This window comes from Centrocercus urophasianus, unplaced genomic scaffold (genome assembly GCF_019232065.1).
Source record: "Centrocercus urophasianus isolate 14NV4802_14NV808 unplaced genomic scaffold, USGS_Curo_1.0 seq_10, whole genome shotgun sequence".
Lineage (NCBI taxonomy): Eukaryota > Metazoa > Chordata > Aves > Galliformes > Phasianidae > Centrocercus > Centrocercus urophasianus.
Window position 1 is genome coordinate 62197951 of NW_024884142.1, and position 13483 is coordinate 62211433.

A 13483-nucleotide genomic window follows, 5' to 3' on the forward strand; every position below is an offset into this window, starting at 1 on the left:
TACTGGACTTACAGGTTCAGAGTGGCACTTCAGTGTAACTGGGTTGAGGTTAAGACCAAAGTGTTCAGATGGTCTTGGGAGCCAAACAAGCTGAAGAAAGAAACTGAAAGTCACACCTGAGTCTTTGATAAAGCTATTAGTTTGGTAATTTATATGTATTACCTGTAGCAGATTTCAGGTAAATGAATTGTAGTAGTTACATCTTGGTGCTAGGAAAATCACACGTCTGTGGGAGTTCTGTTCAAGAAGGAATGCTGCTAGTTAGAGGTTAAGATGCTTTTAGGTACTGATTCTTCCAGCTCAGTCAGCTATGGGTAATTTCTTGGTTCCTAAGGCAGATTGTGCAACTTTGAAGACACTGAATGTTGAGAATTATGAGTAAGATCTTTTCTACAGTTTCCCATAATATTTTCTTTTTTATTTCACAAACTCGTGGCACAAATTTAACGAGTGAAAACTTTCACATTAAAACTTTTCTTTACCAGCATATGATGGTTAAAGTAGCAGAAAAAAAAAATGGAGGAGCTGCTTAGAGAGAGAGAGAAGAAAAGGCTTCTAGCTCTCGTGCACTCTTCTGGATGAATAGAAGAATACAGAAACACAGCATGTTGCTTGGACTTCTGCTTCTTGGGAACTTGTTAGGAGTTTGATTTTTGTTAATCTGTGAATTAATTTTATCTATGCGTGCAATCTAGTAATAGATACCCTGTTGAAATCTTATGGACCTTTTGAAAATGTGGAAGGGAGCACACTGTGCACTATATGCTGCCATAGTAGCTACATTTTGTAAAGCATACCAGTTGCACAGACATTTCTGTGATAGTAAGCAGAATAGCTGAGCATGAAATGTAAAGCCTGCAGTTCTTTGCTGCACCATGAGTGATTCTGCTTTGTTTGTGATAGTTTAAAACCAGATAACTATCTTACAGGGTCCTTTATGTTGCACTGAGTGCACAGTAAATATAAAATTAAAGACTTTTTTTAATAAGTTTTCCAAACTAGGGAACTTTACATGCCATTGGTCCTTTGTGTGTATCTGTGTCCTAATGGAGCTGTAAATCTTGGTATACAAGAGTTGTATGTTTTTTATTTAGTTTTACAGTGCATACTGCAAAAAATTCTCAAAAATTTAAGGTTGCCTGTGATTTCAGCTTACCATCTGCACATGCATATTCTGTACTACATGCTTTTCAGATGCACTTCTCATATCAAGTAAAAACATCTATCACGTGATTTGAAAGAGTTGGAGTAAAAACAGACGCTGTTGAGTTTTACTCTCTAACTGCACTTGACAAATAATGCAATACAGCATTCATTGTGTACAAAATGGAACCAAAGAACTTCTATATCTCATAATCAATTTCTCAAAATATCTTCTTGAAACCCCAGTATTTTTTACCTGTTAATTTTTTTCCTTAATGAAAATTATTGTTTTATAGTAACAGTGTCTTTCTACCTCCTATCTAGGAACTGATAGAGAATGTAGTAACTGTTGCAGAAAATACGGCTGATGAACTCGCTCGCAGTGATGGCAGAGAAGTCCAATTGGAAGAGGATCCTGACTTACAACTCCCTTTTCTTTTACCAGAAGATGGCTATTCCTGTGATGTTGTCAGAAATGTTCCAAGTGGTTTACAAGAATTTTTGGATCCCCTCTGTCAGAGAGGTTAGTTCTGTTGCTTTACAGTAAGTTCTAGAAATTGTTCAGTAAACAAACCCCACTTTTAATGACAGAATTGCACTGAGGTTAAGTTTAATCTTTGCCAAATATAGCCTGGCACAAGTTAGCTAGACTCCACAAAGCAGATTTCCATGGTGCTGTCATATTCTGAGTGCTGGTTGCTTGTATTCTGAAATGTGAAATTCTTGATGTTTCACATCTTTTGAGTTTGGATGGTACATGCAGTTCTTTCTGGGAGCTCTTAGTGTTTTCAGATAAGTTCACGTTCCTAAGAAGCAGCAGCTATGGAAGTATAGGATTTTGTAGGTATAGTAAAATTGCAGTGGAGCACATAATTGTATTTAAGTTGCAAGATTAAACATACTTAGAAAAAGATAAATACTTCCATTAATTATTTCCTGGTGTCAGGCTATTTGATCTGAATTAATCTGTTGACCAAATACCATGGCTATGCTGACGTTACTTTCTCCTTTAGGTTTTTGTAGGTTAATACCTCATACACGGTCACCAGGCACGTGGACAATATACTTTGAAGGTGCAGACTATGAAAGTCACCTGTCACATGAGAATGCTGAGCTAGTAAGTATTAATTAAGGGAATAATGATGAAAACTGAATAGTGATTTCTTGGCACGCCATTGTGTTATGCATAAAGAGTTTTAATCCTGATTAGGAGGATCAGGCTTCATTATTAACATGTAGTTCATGAGTGATCTGGTGAATTTAAGGAACTATTTGCAGCTGTTTGTAGCTCAGTGTTTTCCTAGGCTTTTGCATTATAAAATTCTTATATAATAATCTGTTTGTAATGTCCCCTCACCTTGGCAGTATACAGTGAAGAAAATCCTTTTAAACAATGGCAAAAGTGTATATGGACATGTATGTGTAAATAATTGTTAATAGTTGCAGGCTGCTTTATTTTATGCAGACAGTTAGCAAATAAATTCTTAATAATCGGCAATCTAGAACTTGCTTCTCCTATGTTTTCAGTGGAAAAAAGAATTCCTTAGTTTTCCTTTTCATTATAGTTGCTAAAAAAAAAAAGACTTCAAAGCTTCATTTCCTCTGTCCAGAACACATTTGTTAGATGACTATGCAATATTGAGTTTTATTTCACTTTGAGCTTTCAGAAATGAAAATTTGTGAAACCTGCAAGTCTCTACCTCTACCTTTTGAAATTAATACTCTCTACCTTTTGAAATTAATTAACCATTTGATGTATTTGTAAAATTATCTTCCAGATGTAGTATCAAAAACTGACCATCCTTCTCTGCTGAGTCTGAACTTCAGTTTTCATTAGAAGTTGCTATGGTTTCATAGATGTTACATTTTTATGTGTTAACATACAAAATTGTGAATCCTAACTCAATTAGAGAAGGCGATGCAATGCGCAGATTGTGTAACTGTGGCAGTATTCGTAACACAGGTCTAATATTTGATAAGAACACAGGTGTAATGTTTGAATACTTTATGGTGTGAATTTGTATTAAACATTAAGAGACTTTACTTCGAAAGTGAAATTCCAGGAATATTTATCTCCAGTGAGATTTAGAGATCTTCTGTTGCTCTAACAACTTCAATTTTGATGGTAGATTAGCTGTTTTGCAAAATAATTTACTTAGCCTGACATGAACTCTCTTGTTTCATATTTTCTTGTTTGATAGGCTCAGCCTTTGAGGAAAGAACCTGAGATTATAACTGTAACACTAAAAAAACAAAATGGAATGGGCCTCAGCATTGTTGCTGCCAAGGTATGGAAGTTGGTTTGCTTAAGTGTTATGGAAAGAACACTTTTTAATAAACCCAAATATTAATGGAAAATATTAATGGAAAAATCTGTTTTCCTTGAGTTTGTCATGTACATCGTATCGATCGTAATTTTATTCTGGCTGGGGAATGTTTCTGTAAATCAAACAGACATAATGATAGAAGAGAAAACATTATGTGGATGCAGTTATTATAACATATAAAGCTCTACTACAAGTTTTTTGCAGCGTTTTTCAGAGCTAGAAATTGGCAGAGATATTAAAGGGAATGAATAAGTAAGCTTATCAAGCACTTCTGCTGAAAATAGCTGAAGTATCAAGGAACAAAAACAAGTAAATAGTGTGTGGCAGTTTTTGTATTAGATAAATGGATAAAAATGTTTATATACATTAAGGTTCACGTCTTTCTGCTTATCTTTTGCACAGTATGCGGCTGCATGTATGACATAAGTTTTGCTCCTTAGTAGTAGTGTCTGCTGCTCCTGCTGTTGGTGATATGTGGAATGTACATGCAACTCTAGCCACCAGGTGGAGGACTCCACCAGTTGGCTGACTTTTCTTTATTAAGTGGGACATACAGCAAGCATAATCATAAAGTTTTGAATTTGTTATGAATTATGTAACTGATATCCAAAAGTCCCTGTTGTAATGATGTGTTGCACAACAGATAGAACAAGTTTTTCATAATGTCTCTGCAATCTAGTACAAGAAACTTTTCAGAATCATCTGTTCTTCCTTGTCCTAGGGTGTATGGGTTGAATATATAATTGTTTACTGCTTTGAAGTTATTTCACATAGTTATTCACTTGTACGCAGCGCTTTTTTTTTCTTTTTTGAGTAACTTTGCTCATTTCATGGTCTGTTCTTGAGACTGTAATCATGTGTGGTATCAACTTTTAAAGACTCCTGACATCTGTGGAGAACTGACATGTGCTGTTGGTATATTCTGCAAACTATTGGCAGTTATTGAGGAAGCTACTCAGGACCTGATGAATGCAAGTCAGTAGTCTGCTCCTGTTTTTGTGGTGTGGGTTAATAATACATGAAGAAGATTCTGGATCTCAAGATATGTGAACTTAATCTCCATCAGACTTCTGTCTGCTCTTTGCATTGCTGTTAAATGGTTTAAAATATGCAGTGGAATTTTTTTTTTTTTCCTTTTACATTGTGGTACATATCTTATGATACAGAGAGAAGCAGGATGTAAAAGGTGTGGAAAATTTTCCATTTTCTCTGGCACTGTCTGTCTTATCCCATACATTGCTTTAACAACTGACTCCTCCATTAACAGTATGTAATGGTGCTACTGGTCAGTATTTAAGCTGTTTTGAAATGTAGGTGGTGGATTTTTTTTGTTTGTCTGTTTTCTTTGTTTTTTTTTTACAAGTTATTTAACATATTTCACATTACTCCATGTCATCATGGGTGATGAAAGCAGTACTTTCCATCTTCACCACGTACAGCTGCAGAAACATCTGGTGGTTCAGTCAGTGATTGCATGTCATCTTGCTGCAGTATGCATGCCACACTAATGGAATTTTGATTTTAGAAAGGTCTAAAATAAGTAAGCAGGAGGCAGATCTTGAATAGAATAGAAATTTTCATTTAATTTTAAGACATCAGGACATTGGTAGAAAAAATTGTTTTGCACTGTGTTTGAAATAAGTTGCACTGGTAATTAAATAAGTTAATTTTCAAGAGGGTGTACAGTACTTATTATTATAAGTAATAGAATGTTTTTCCTATAATAGACTTAATACAGCACACTAGAGAAGAATAAACAGGCATCAGTTATTTTCAACCTTGAATGAATGATGCTGAGAAGATGGTAATAATGAGGGGATGTTTTTTTTCTAGTGTTATGTTGTTGACATTTACTAATAATTATTCTGACACATCTCAAGTGATGTGTCTCTTACCAGCATAAAACTGGAAATTTTCATTTTCTCCTTTGCTGAGGCAAGAAGTCCAATGTATTATTTGTTGAAATGTTCTAAACTTCAAAAGAGTGCAATACATGAAAAGGGAGGGAGAGGGAAATGAGGATAGAGTTGGGTTTATGTAATAGTAAAAGGTTGGCTGTCAGGTGTTCATATGAAGAAATGAAAACTCGTACTCAATTTTAGAAATACTCAGTTACTGCTGCCATGCACAGGATCCCAGTTTATCTGTAGACCCAATTACACTTGTTTAAATCCTGTTTTCCTGACTGCTTCAGAACTGCTGTAATAAAAGAGAATGCAGTGGTTGGTCAATAGGTGGCACTGCCCCAAAGAGTGAAGTTCAACTCTGAAGCTTGCTTAATAAAACAGTTGTTTTTCTCCTGGGATGAGACAAAATAGTTGCTGTCAGTAGCACGCTGTGAGAAAGCTTTATGTGTCGTTGCTGACCTGCGTGTGGTGCCTTAATGGACTCCTGGTACATGTCTCTGGCTTTGTACAGAGCTGGTTGAAATGTGGGTGGCTGGTATTATAGAAATGGATGAAAAATTCTCAGGTATAAAGGAAAATAATTTCTACCAGCTGTTGTCCCTGTGGACAACAGGACCTTGTTTGGTAATCTGCTCATCTTTGTGGAAACATCTGATTCATGATTTGATATTTTGAGGGGATTTTTTTATTAGTTTGCAGAGGTTACTGAGTCTGTACTAATTCAGAGTTTTTAAAAGTGGAAGTTGCATGCTATACGTTATATATTCTATATAATATATCCCTATACCCCTCTCACACTGAATGTTTTTAATTACCAAGTGACCGTCACTGCTTTTTGGCAGCAATCTGAAAAGGTCATTTACATTTAAGTAGAGAAGGGACACAAGGTGCACTGGAATGCATATTCTTAGGATAGAAGGTTTCAGTTTGTGATACCAGCAGACTGCAAACACGTTAGTGTTAATGTGAATACAGGAACAAGGAAGGTGAGTCAAGGAATACAGAGTGTTTGGAACCCTGTTTTTGATCCTTCTTCTGCCTAGTGACAGGTAGAATACTGAGGTGCTTTACTTCTTCACAGCTGTCTTTATTTTATTCAATGAGAAGTTTCACAGCCTGCCAGGAATGCCAGAAAGAGCATGATTGCTGTGCATCAGCTTGTTCACTGTGCTGTAAGGGTGTTTTCTGAGGCAGGACAGCCCTTTTGAGCAACCACACAGCAAGCATATATGCTGTATGCATACGTACCAGATAAAACAAATCTAGTTATGAAACAAATGTTAAGTGCCAGAGCACTGTAAACAGCGTTGTGTGCGGTTGCCTTTTTGTTTAAGTTGGAAAAATACTTTACAACTTTTCTTACACTGAATGCTTTATACACCATTTTTTGACGTGTGTGTGAAGTTGTATAACCTCACATGTTAAGCGACTTGAAATGTTAACTTCTCTATCTGCCCTTTGGTAGGTGTTGCATGTTTTCTTATAGTAATACTCCTGTAGGATTATTAACAGTAGCTTTCGTAATCAGAATATGGAAATCTAGTTGGTAGGAGGGGTCGGGCATGGGGAAAAGTATTGCTTTTTGAGGTTGTGTGCACAATTCGGTTGCTCTAACCCTGAAAGATGTTTTGATGTTAAAAGCTGCCTGACTCCCGACCACACTGTGGTTAACCTTTTATGAAATCCAGATGATTTGGAAGCAGAGTGTGCATGCAGTTTACTTTAAAAATATATCGCTTTTTGGAGGCTTTTGCATGTGACTTCTTAGCCATCTGTGGGCCAGCACATTACTTCCTGTTTAATTTGGAGATTTTTTTTGTCCTTTCTACAAAAGGGCTGCCTTTTTTGTTTTTCTAGCAGTTTTCAAAGTTTAATAAAGCTTCTAAAGTAAATGAAAGTCAGAACGGCATAACTGATTACGTAAGAGTCTGAATATTGTATTGGTTATAGCTGGTGTTGATAAATGCTGTACTGTGTCATAGCATCCAGCGCGGAGTTATCTTGATGGGTATCTTGGAAAATCCAGCAGACTAGAGCGGTGTTTGCTGTAGAGGGCTGAAAGAGAAGTGGAGAATTGTTTTTCTTTTCTTTCAAGGATCTGTAGTCCCCGAGATCAAAATGTGGTTTTCTGTTGTTGGAAGAACAGAATCCGTGGTAAGTCTGTTCAGGTTTCTGTTGGGACTGTCTTTCTCTTAAGTTTTAAATGCTGTCCTTGTACTTCTTCCTGCTCTCTTGCTTGTTTAAACCTGCCAGTAGTTATTTGCTCTTGTAGCAACAATGTAATGTAGCATGCCGTTAAATAGTCAGATGTTAATACCTAATTTTCCAAAATGTAGAAGAAAAAGGCTTAACTAATCTTAAGCTTTTTCTTGATATACACTTCTCGAATGTGTGGACGTGACTATTAATATTTAAAGTTTCAGGTGTGTTAATTACTGTTTTACTGTAGAGGAGCATGAATAGCATGACTTTTGTGATATGTTTACTTGTCATATTAGTTGGCTTTAATCCAGATTCCTCTAAAAGCCTCTTTTCCACTTAAAAGTCTTACCTGGAAAAACTGCAATTAACATCCTAAACGGTACATGTAAGATTTGAATACTTTGTAGACCCTTTGGAAAAGACCAGAACATGCAAAGGCATTCACAGAGTAGAGGCATGTAGATTCTGTTCAGACTGCGACTGTGTAAGAGGATTCCAGCATTCTGCAAGTGATACAGCAGATTTTGGTGATGAATCTTCTCATGCTGGTTATATTCATTAATAGTTTTTAAAAATATACGGCATATTACTACCTCTTAGTCTCATAATTCATTAGTAGAGTAGAAAAAGTTACCTTAAAAATGTGTATGCACCTTAAGGTATGTATGCATGTGTATGTCCTTAGGGATACAGATCAGAGCGTATTTTCTAGATATTTTTAAAAGATAGTAAGATAAGATATTTTAATAGCGCCTACTGAAATGGGGTAAGAGAGAGCTTCTTTTTATTAGAAGCATTTTGAACACTGAATGGAACAGTTCATCAATAGACTGGGGAAGGAGTTTACTTTTTTTTTTTCCTAAGCAGTTGTGTGGCCTCCTAATTGTAAATAATTGGTATTATTTGGCAATCTTTGTTCGTCAGAGTTAATAAAGTCACTGTAAGGAGTTAATAAAATCACTGTAAGTTGCCTTATTTTCTAAAGAGCTGCTCATCATTTTAGATTTAGCGATCTGAAGCATTAATTTTAAGGAGGGTTTCAAACTACCAGGAATATCAACGTCCGTATGAAATTGTCCTGGAAGTTTGTTCTACATATGTTTAGGAAGTGATATATGTAGGAATAACAGAAGTTTAAAATGTTATTTTAGCTATATATAATAGTGATAACATAGTACGTACATTTGATTCCCTTCACTGAGTTTGCAAGTACAGGCAGCTGACTTTTTTTTTTTTTTCCCCAGCTGTTTCTTAGCTCTTTACTCTTGTTTCAGATCTTAAGACACAATTTCAGACACTTCAGTATTTCCTTGTAATAGCCTTCTCATGTCTGTACATTCTAAATACTTCAGGAAAATCTTCGACTTCTTCTTCCAATGTGAATTAATTGAAATGCTTGAGTAGGAAGTTTTTTTTTAATGTTGGATACTAATTCACACCAGCGGTCTGAATGATTGATGTTGCTTTAACAGACTTTTTAAGAGGATCTTAAAGTAAAAATGTATTATTTAATTGACATTCCCACCACAGATTTCTTGGTCCCATGGGAGTAAGAAAGTATATTAGCTGCCAATTTAGTCTTTATAATGAACGAATAAGCAGCTAGGTATTAGTAAGTTACATCTTTCTTCTCGATTCATATCTTCAAGAAGGATTTTTTGGTTCAATTTTTGATATATTATAGGAGTTCCATAAAATATTGCTGATGTTTTCATATGCTGTGTACAAATTAAAGCTTTTGCCAGCACTACAGGACTTTTCTTCTCACTAGCTAAGGCCACAGCTCAGCTCAAGTACTTTTGTTTACTTGCATATATTTATATTAATATTGCAAATAGATAACCTAGCTGTTTACACTTCATGTCTTTTGGAACAAGGTGTTTGTGTGTGTTGGTGTTTTTATTCTGTTCTTGCTGTTTTCTTCTGTTTTTAATTCAAATGGATGTGCCAATTTCTCCTTGTATTAATACCTTCTATATATAGACACTTGATAGCAAAATGTGGAAGTTACAGTGTACATAGTCTTTACTCAGAATTACTCTAGCAGACTTCGTTCAATTATGGCTTTCTAATAACTTAGAAAATATACTTCAAATACATGTTATTACAGTATTTACTTTTAAATTTCATACTTCCGTCAGTGAAAAAGACTCTTAAGAAGCTAAATTTTATGCTGAAATTTTCCTATGCAAACAATGCTCTAACTTGGGGTAGAAATTTAGAACGTTAACTATACTTGACAGTATATCTACTGATATTGAATTAAGCTTTATCCACCTGAAAATGCAGTACAAATTTATATGAAAGACTGTATTGTATTTTTCCTGTTGTAAATTTTCCTTATCTGTAGACCTAAGAGCTATCACTTGGAAAAAGTGTACGTGTGCATATGTATCTCTGTGCACGTGTGTGTGTACATGTATACACCTTCATTTTTTTCCTCCCCAAAAAATGGATCACGCACTATGTGCTGCCCTAATTTTATCCACAGACCTAATTAAGCTGAGGCATTTGTTCAGAGTTGCCTCAACAGGGAAGAGTGTCACGGAATGTGCAATACAACTTCTCAGTTGGCAGAAGACTCTAAACAGCCCTTAGTGTGTCACTGTTCAGTGTGTTTAGAGCGAGCGTGCTGTAAAAAGTTAACCCTTATTTTGGGCACTGAAGCTCAAGCAAAATAAAAATGTTTTCATGAGTTTTAAGTTGCAGCATTCATTAAAGAAAAAAACTGTTAAGATGGTCTATTTTATAAAACTTTCATAGGCTGTTAGGAATGTAGTGTATAAAGCGTTTTCTGTTTACCTACTGCTTACTGTCTCTGTTTCATTTAGAGCTATGAGAAAAGAATAGTTAGGATTAGCTGTTGCGTACTTTAATTCAGTCTCAGAACATGACTTTAGGCCAATTGCTTTTGCTTAGTTGCTTTGGTTTTTGGAAGCCCTAAATTTCCAGAGATGTCACGTGTTGAAAATTAATTATCTTCTGTGCTAGACAGAAATATATACAGCTGTTTGTGCCTGCGTGCCTTTATCTGTTTGCCTTATTAGGGATTCTGAGTGCTGTAATTTGATTTAAAGAAAAAAAAAGTCTGCATCTATGTAAGACTACAATCATATATATTCTAGTACTGCTGTCTCAGGAAGTCTGTTACACAGCATCTGTGGTTCTTTGTCGTTTTGTATCCTAGAAGAAGCAAGCTTTAGGAAGATAAAAGGTATTTTCACTTACTGGCTTTGTACCTGAGTCAAACTTCATTGCAAATGTTCTTTAATGTAACAACAACAAAAATGAGCCCTTGACTAGAAACCCTTATTCCAGTAAAGAAAATAACAAAGCTCTTCAGTCCTCTCTTTAATCCTTTGAGGCTATTTGTAAATAGAGCATGTAGGTATGTGGGATGTAAAGTTTCTAGGCTATGTTGGATGCCTCAGAGTCCAGTTTATACAGGTTGCAAGCTAGCTTTTCTCTGAATTCCAAGTCATTTCTTTTGTCTGTTTTCCTTCCTTGTGCTTCTTAAAGCTGCAACTGGCTTGTTCTTAGACGTTAAATGCATGATATTTCTTTGCCTGCAAATAATGTTGATTGTCCCTGTCTGAATCTCTGCTGCCTGTTTTGTTTAATTGGAGATATTTTCTCTGCTTGTGACTGTACTTTGTCAAACACTGAAAATGTTTGGTATTTTCCCCCCACCACAGAGAATTTAAGAGGAGAAATGAGACGTTTACATATGTGCAGCATGGGTCAATTCTAAGATTCTTTTTAAGCCAGAGTACTCATAGCAGCTGTGGCCACAACTAGCTTTACATGGAGCAAGCTGTTTCACCTCATTTTTCTACAGCAGTCTATGAAGTGTTTTGCCTAATGATGACAGATATCCAAAGTCTCTAAATAGTTTGGGTTTGGTTTTTTTTTTCTCCAATCTTCATGTCCAAAGAAGCTTGCAAATGCTGCAGGCAAGCCAGTAGCTACAGAGCTTGATCTCTGGACTGACAGCAGTGAACTCTGGGCTGACAGTTCAGTGAATCGTAGGCATGCTGCAGGTAAATATACTTGTTCTCATCCAGATGCAAATTACAAAATGCATACAGCTTTAGGGAAAATGAATGCTTGGGGTGGAGAAGCATTCAGAAACTTTTGCTTTTTGCCTCTTAGAGAGCAGATTTGTTAATTTGCTGCATAGTTTAGTAAATTGATATTCTTCATTAATGCTTCTAAACTTGGATTCTGGACTAGTTACTTGCCAGGGAGGTTAGACTGAACCTTGATTCTGTTGCATAAACTTAAATGCAAGTTTACATAAAAGATCTTCGTAAGTTTTTGTAAACATCCTTAGAGTCTGGAATCAGAAAATTAGCCCTGATAAAAATCAGTACAATCTGCTCTGGGTGTAGGCAGATAAAAGATTTTGGGGCCGATAGCTGATAGCAGGCCTGATAGCTAGATTACAGTCATGGGGCAGATCTTTATGGTTTTCTCTAAGATACACCTTATCTACATTATTAAATAATTAAATTTAACGATCAGAGGGCTGAAGCACCTCTGCTATGGAGACAGGCTGAGAGGGTTGGTGCTCTTCAGCCTGGGGAAGGGAAGGCCCCAGGGAGACCTTACAGCAGCCTTCCAGTACCTGAAGGGGGACTACAGGAAAGCTGAGGGGACTGGAGTGGAGCTTTTTATAAGGGCAGGTAGCAGCAGGACAAGGGAAAATGGTTTTAAATTGGAAGAGGGTAGATTTAGACTAGATATTAGGAAGACATTTTTTACTGTGAGGGTGGTGAGACACTGGAACAGGTTGCCCAGAGAGACTGTGGATGCTGCCTCCCTGGAAGGATTCAAGGCCAGTTGGATGGGACTGTGAGCAACCTGGTCTAGAGGGAAGTGTCCCTGTCTATAGAAGGAGGGGTAGAGCTAGATGATCTTAAAAGATCCTTCCAGCCCAAAGCATTCTATGATTCTATGAAATAAGATCTTTTAATATTTGCGTATTTATGCAAAATTCAGTCAGGTCTCAGGAAGTATTTTAAAAATAAGAAAAAAAAAATGTTTCCGTGAGCAGAAAGGAAATGTGTATTTATGTAGTCTTGATATTTGAAGCCACTTGCTTTGATTCTTTCTTTAAAAATGGTCAAACTTTATTATTTTTTTTTTTAATGGAGTCAGTCAAACTATAATTGGAGAGTAAAGATTCTTCCGCTTCCGGATTCCTATTCACATTACAAACTATGTGAAGTTTGCAACCATTTAAATATTCATGTATTTAAGACAAATCAGAATTGAAAGGAAGACTTCATTGCAATTCTTGTAAAGAAAGTTATATTCTAATACACATAACATTAAAAAAAACAAAAAACACCTGTTGTTGAAATGTATTTTCGTCTTTAGTGAAATGCAACTCTGTCAATTTTTATGGGAAACAGTTCATAACATTGGAGTGTGATAAACAAGGCACGTGAAGCTAAACAGGTCAGGGCAAATGGTAGCTTAGAACAAGTATTGACAAGACCCTACTGTCAACTGTTTGAAGAATTACCGGTTTGGTAAGGCATAGTACCTGTAAGTGTGCTTTACAGATGCATAATTTTTCCTTAGTTATTTAATATTGCAATTTTCCTGTCCTTTTAACAACTGAATAAGTATTTTTGTCATAGATTTCATGTTTTTACTTTAATTGCAGGTATTAAAATAACTGAGTTACCGACAAATCTACAGCATGAACATTCCTAACTTACTGGAATGTGCAGCTCATTGTGGTGTTCCACCATGTTCCATAGTGCTTCCTTGTGGAGCACTGTGAAGATGGCAGCAGCTTAACTCTTGAGGGGTTATCACCAGTCAGCAGACAGGCCTTCATTCCCACTCTAGTACCTTTAGCCTGGGTATCAGTGGGACAGCTTAGTGACTATG

At 36.1% G+C, this 13483-nt stretch overlaps 1 protein-coding gene across 16 annotated transcripts in view; it reads left to right on the forward strand.

The window, feature by feature from the left end:
- AFDN (afadin, adherens junction formation factor) overlaps positions 1-13483 on the forward strand; it is a 111801-nt gene that overhangs the window by 70938 nt on the left and 27380 nt on the right. For all 16 annotated transcript variants that reach the window (XM_042828043.1, XM_042828107.1, XM_042828154.1 and 13 more), the window contains 3 exons: positions 1468-1666; positions 2157-2260; positions 3345-3431. In XM_042828043.1, the coding sequence (XP_042683977.1) occupies positions 1468-1666; positions 2157-2260; positions 3345-3431 (390 nt within the window). The remainder of the gene's footprint in view (positions 1-1467; positions 1667-2156; positions 2261-3344; positions 3432-13483) is intronic.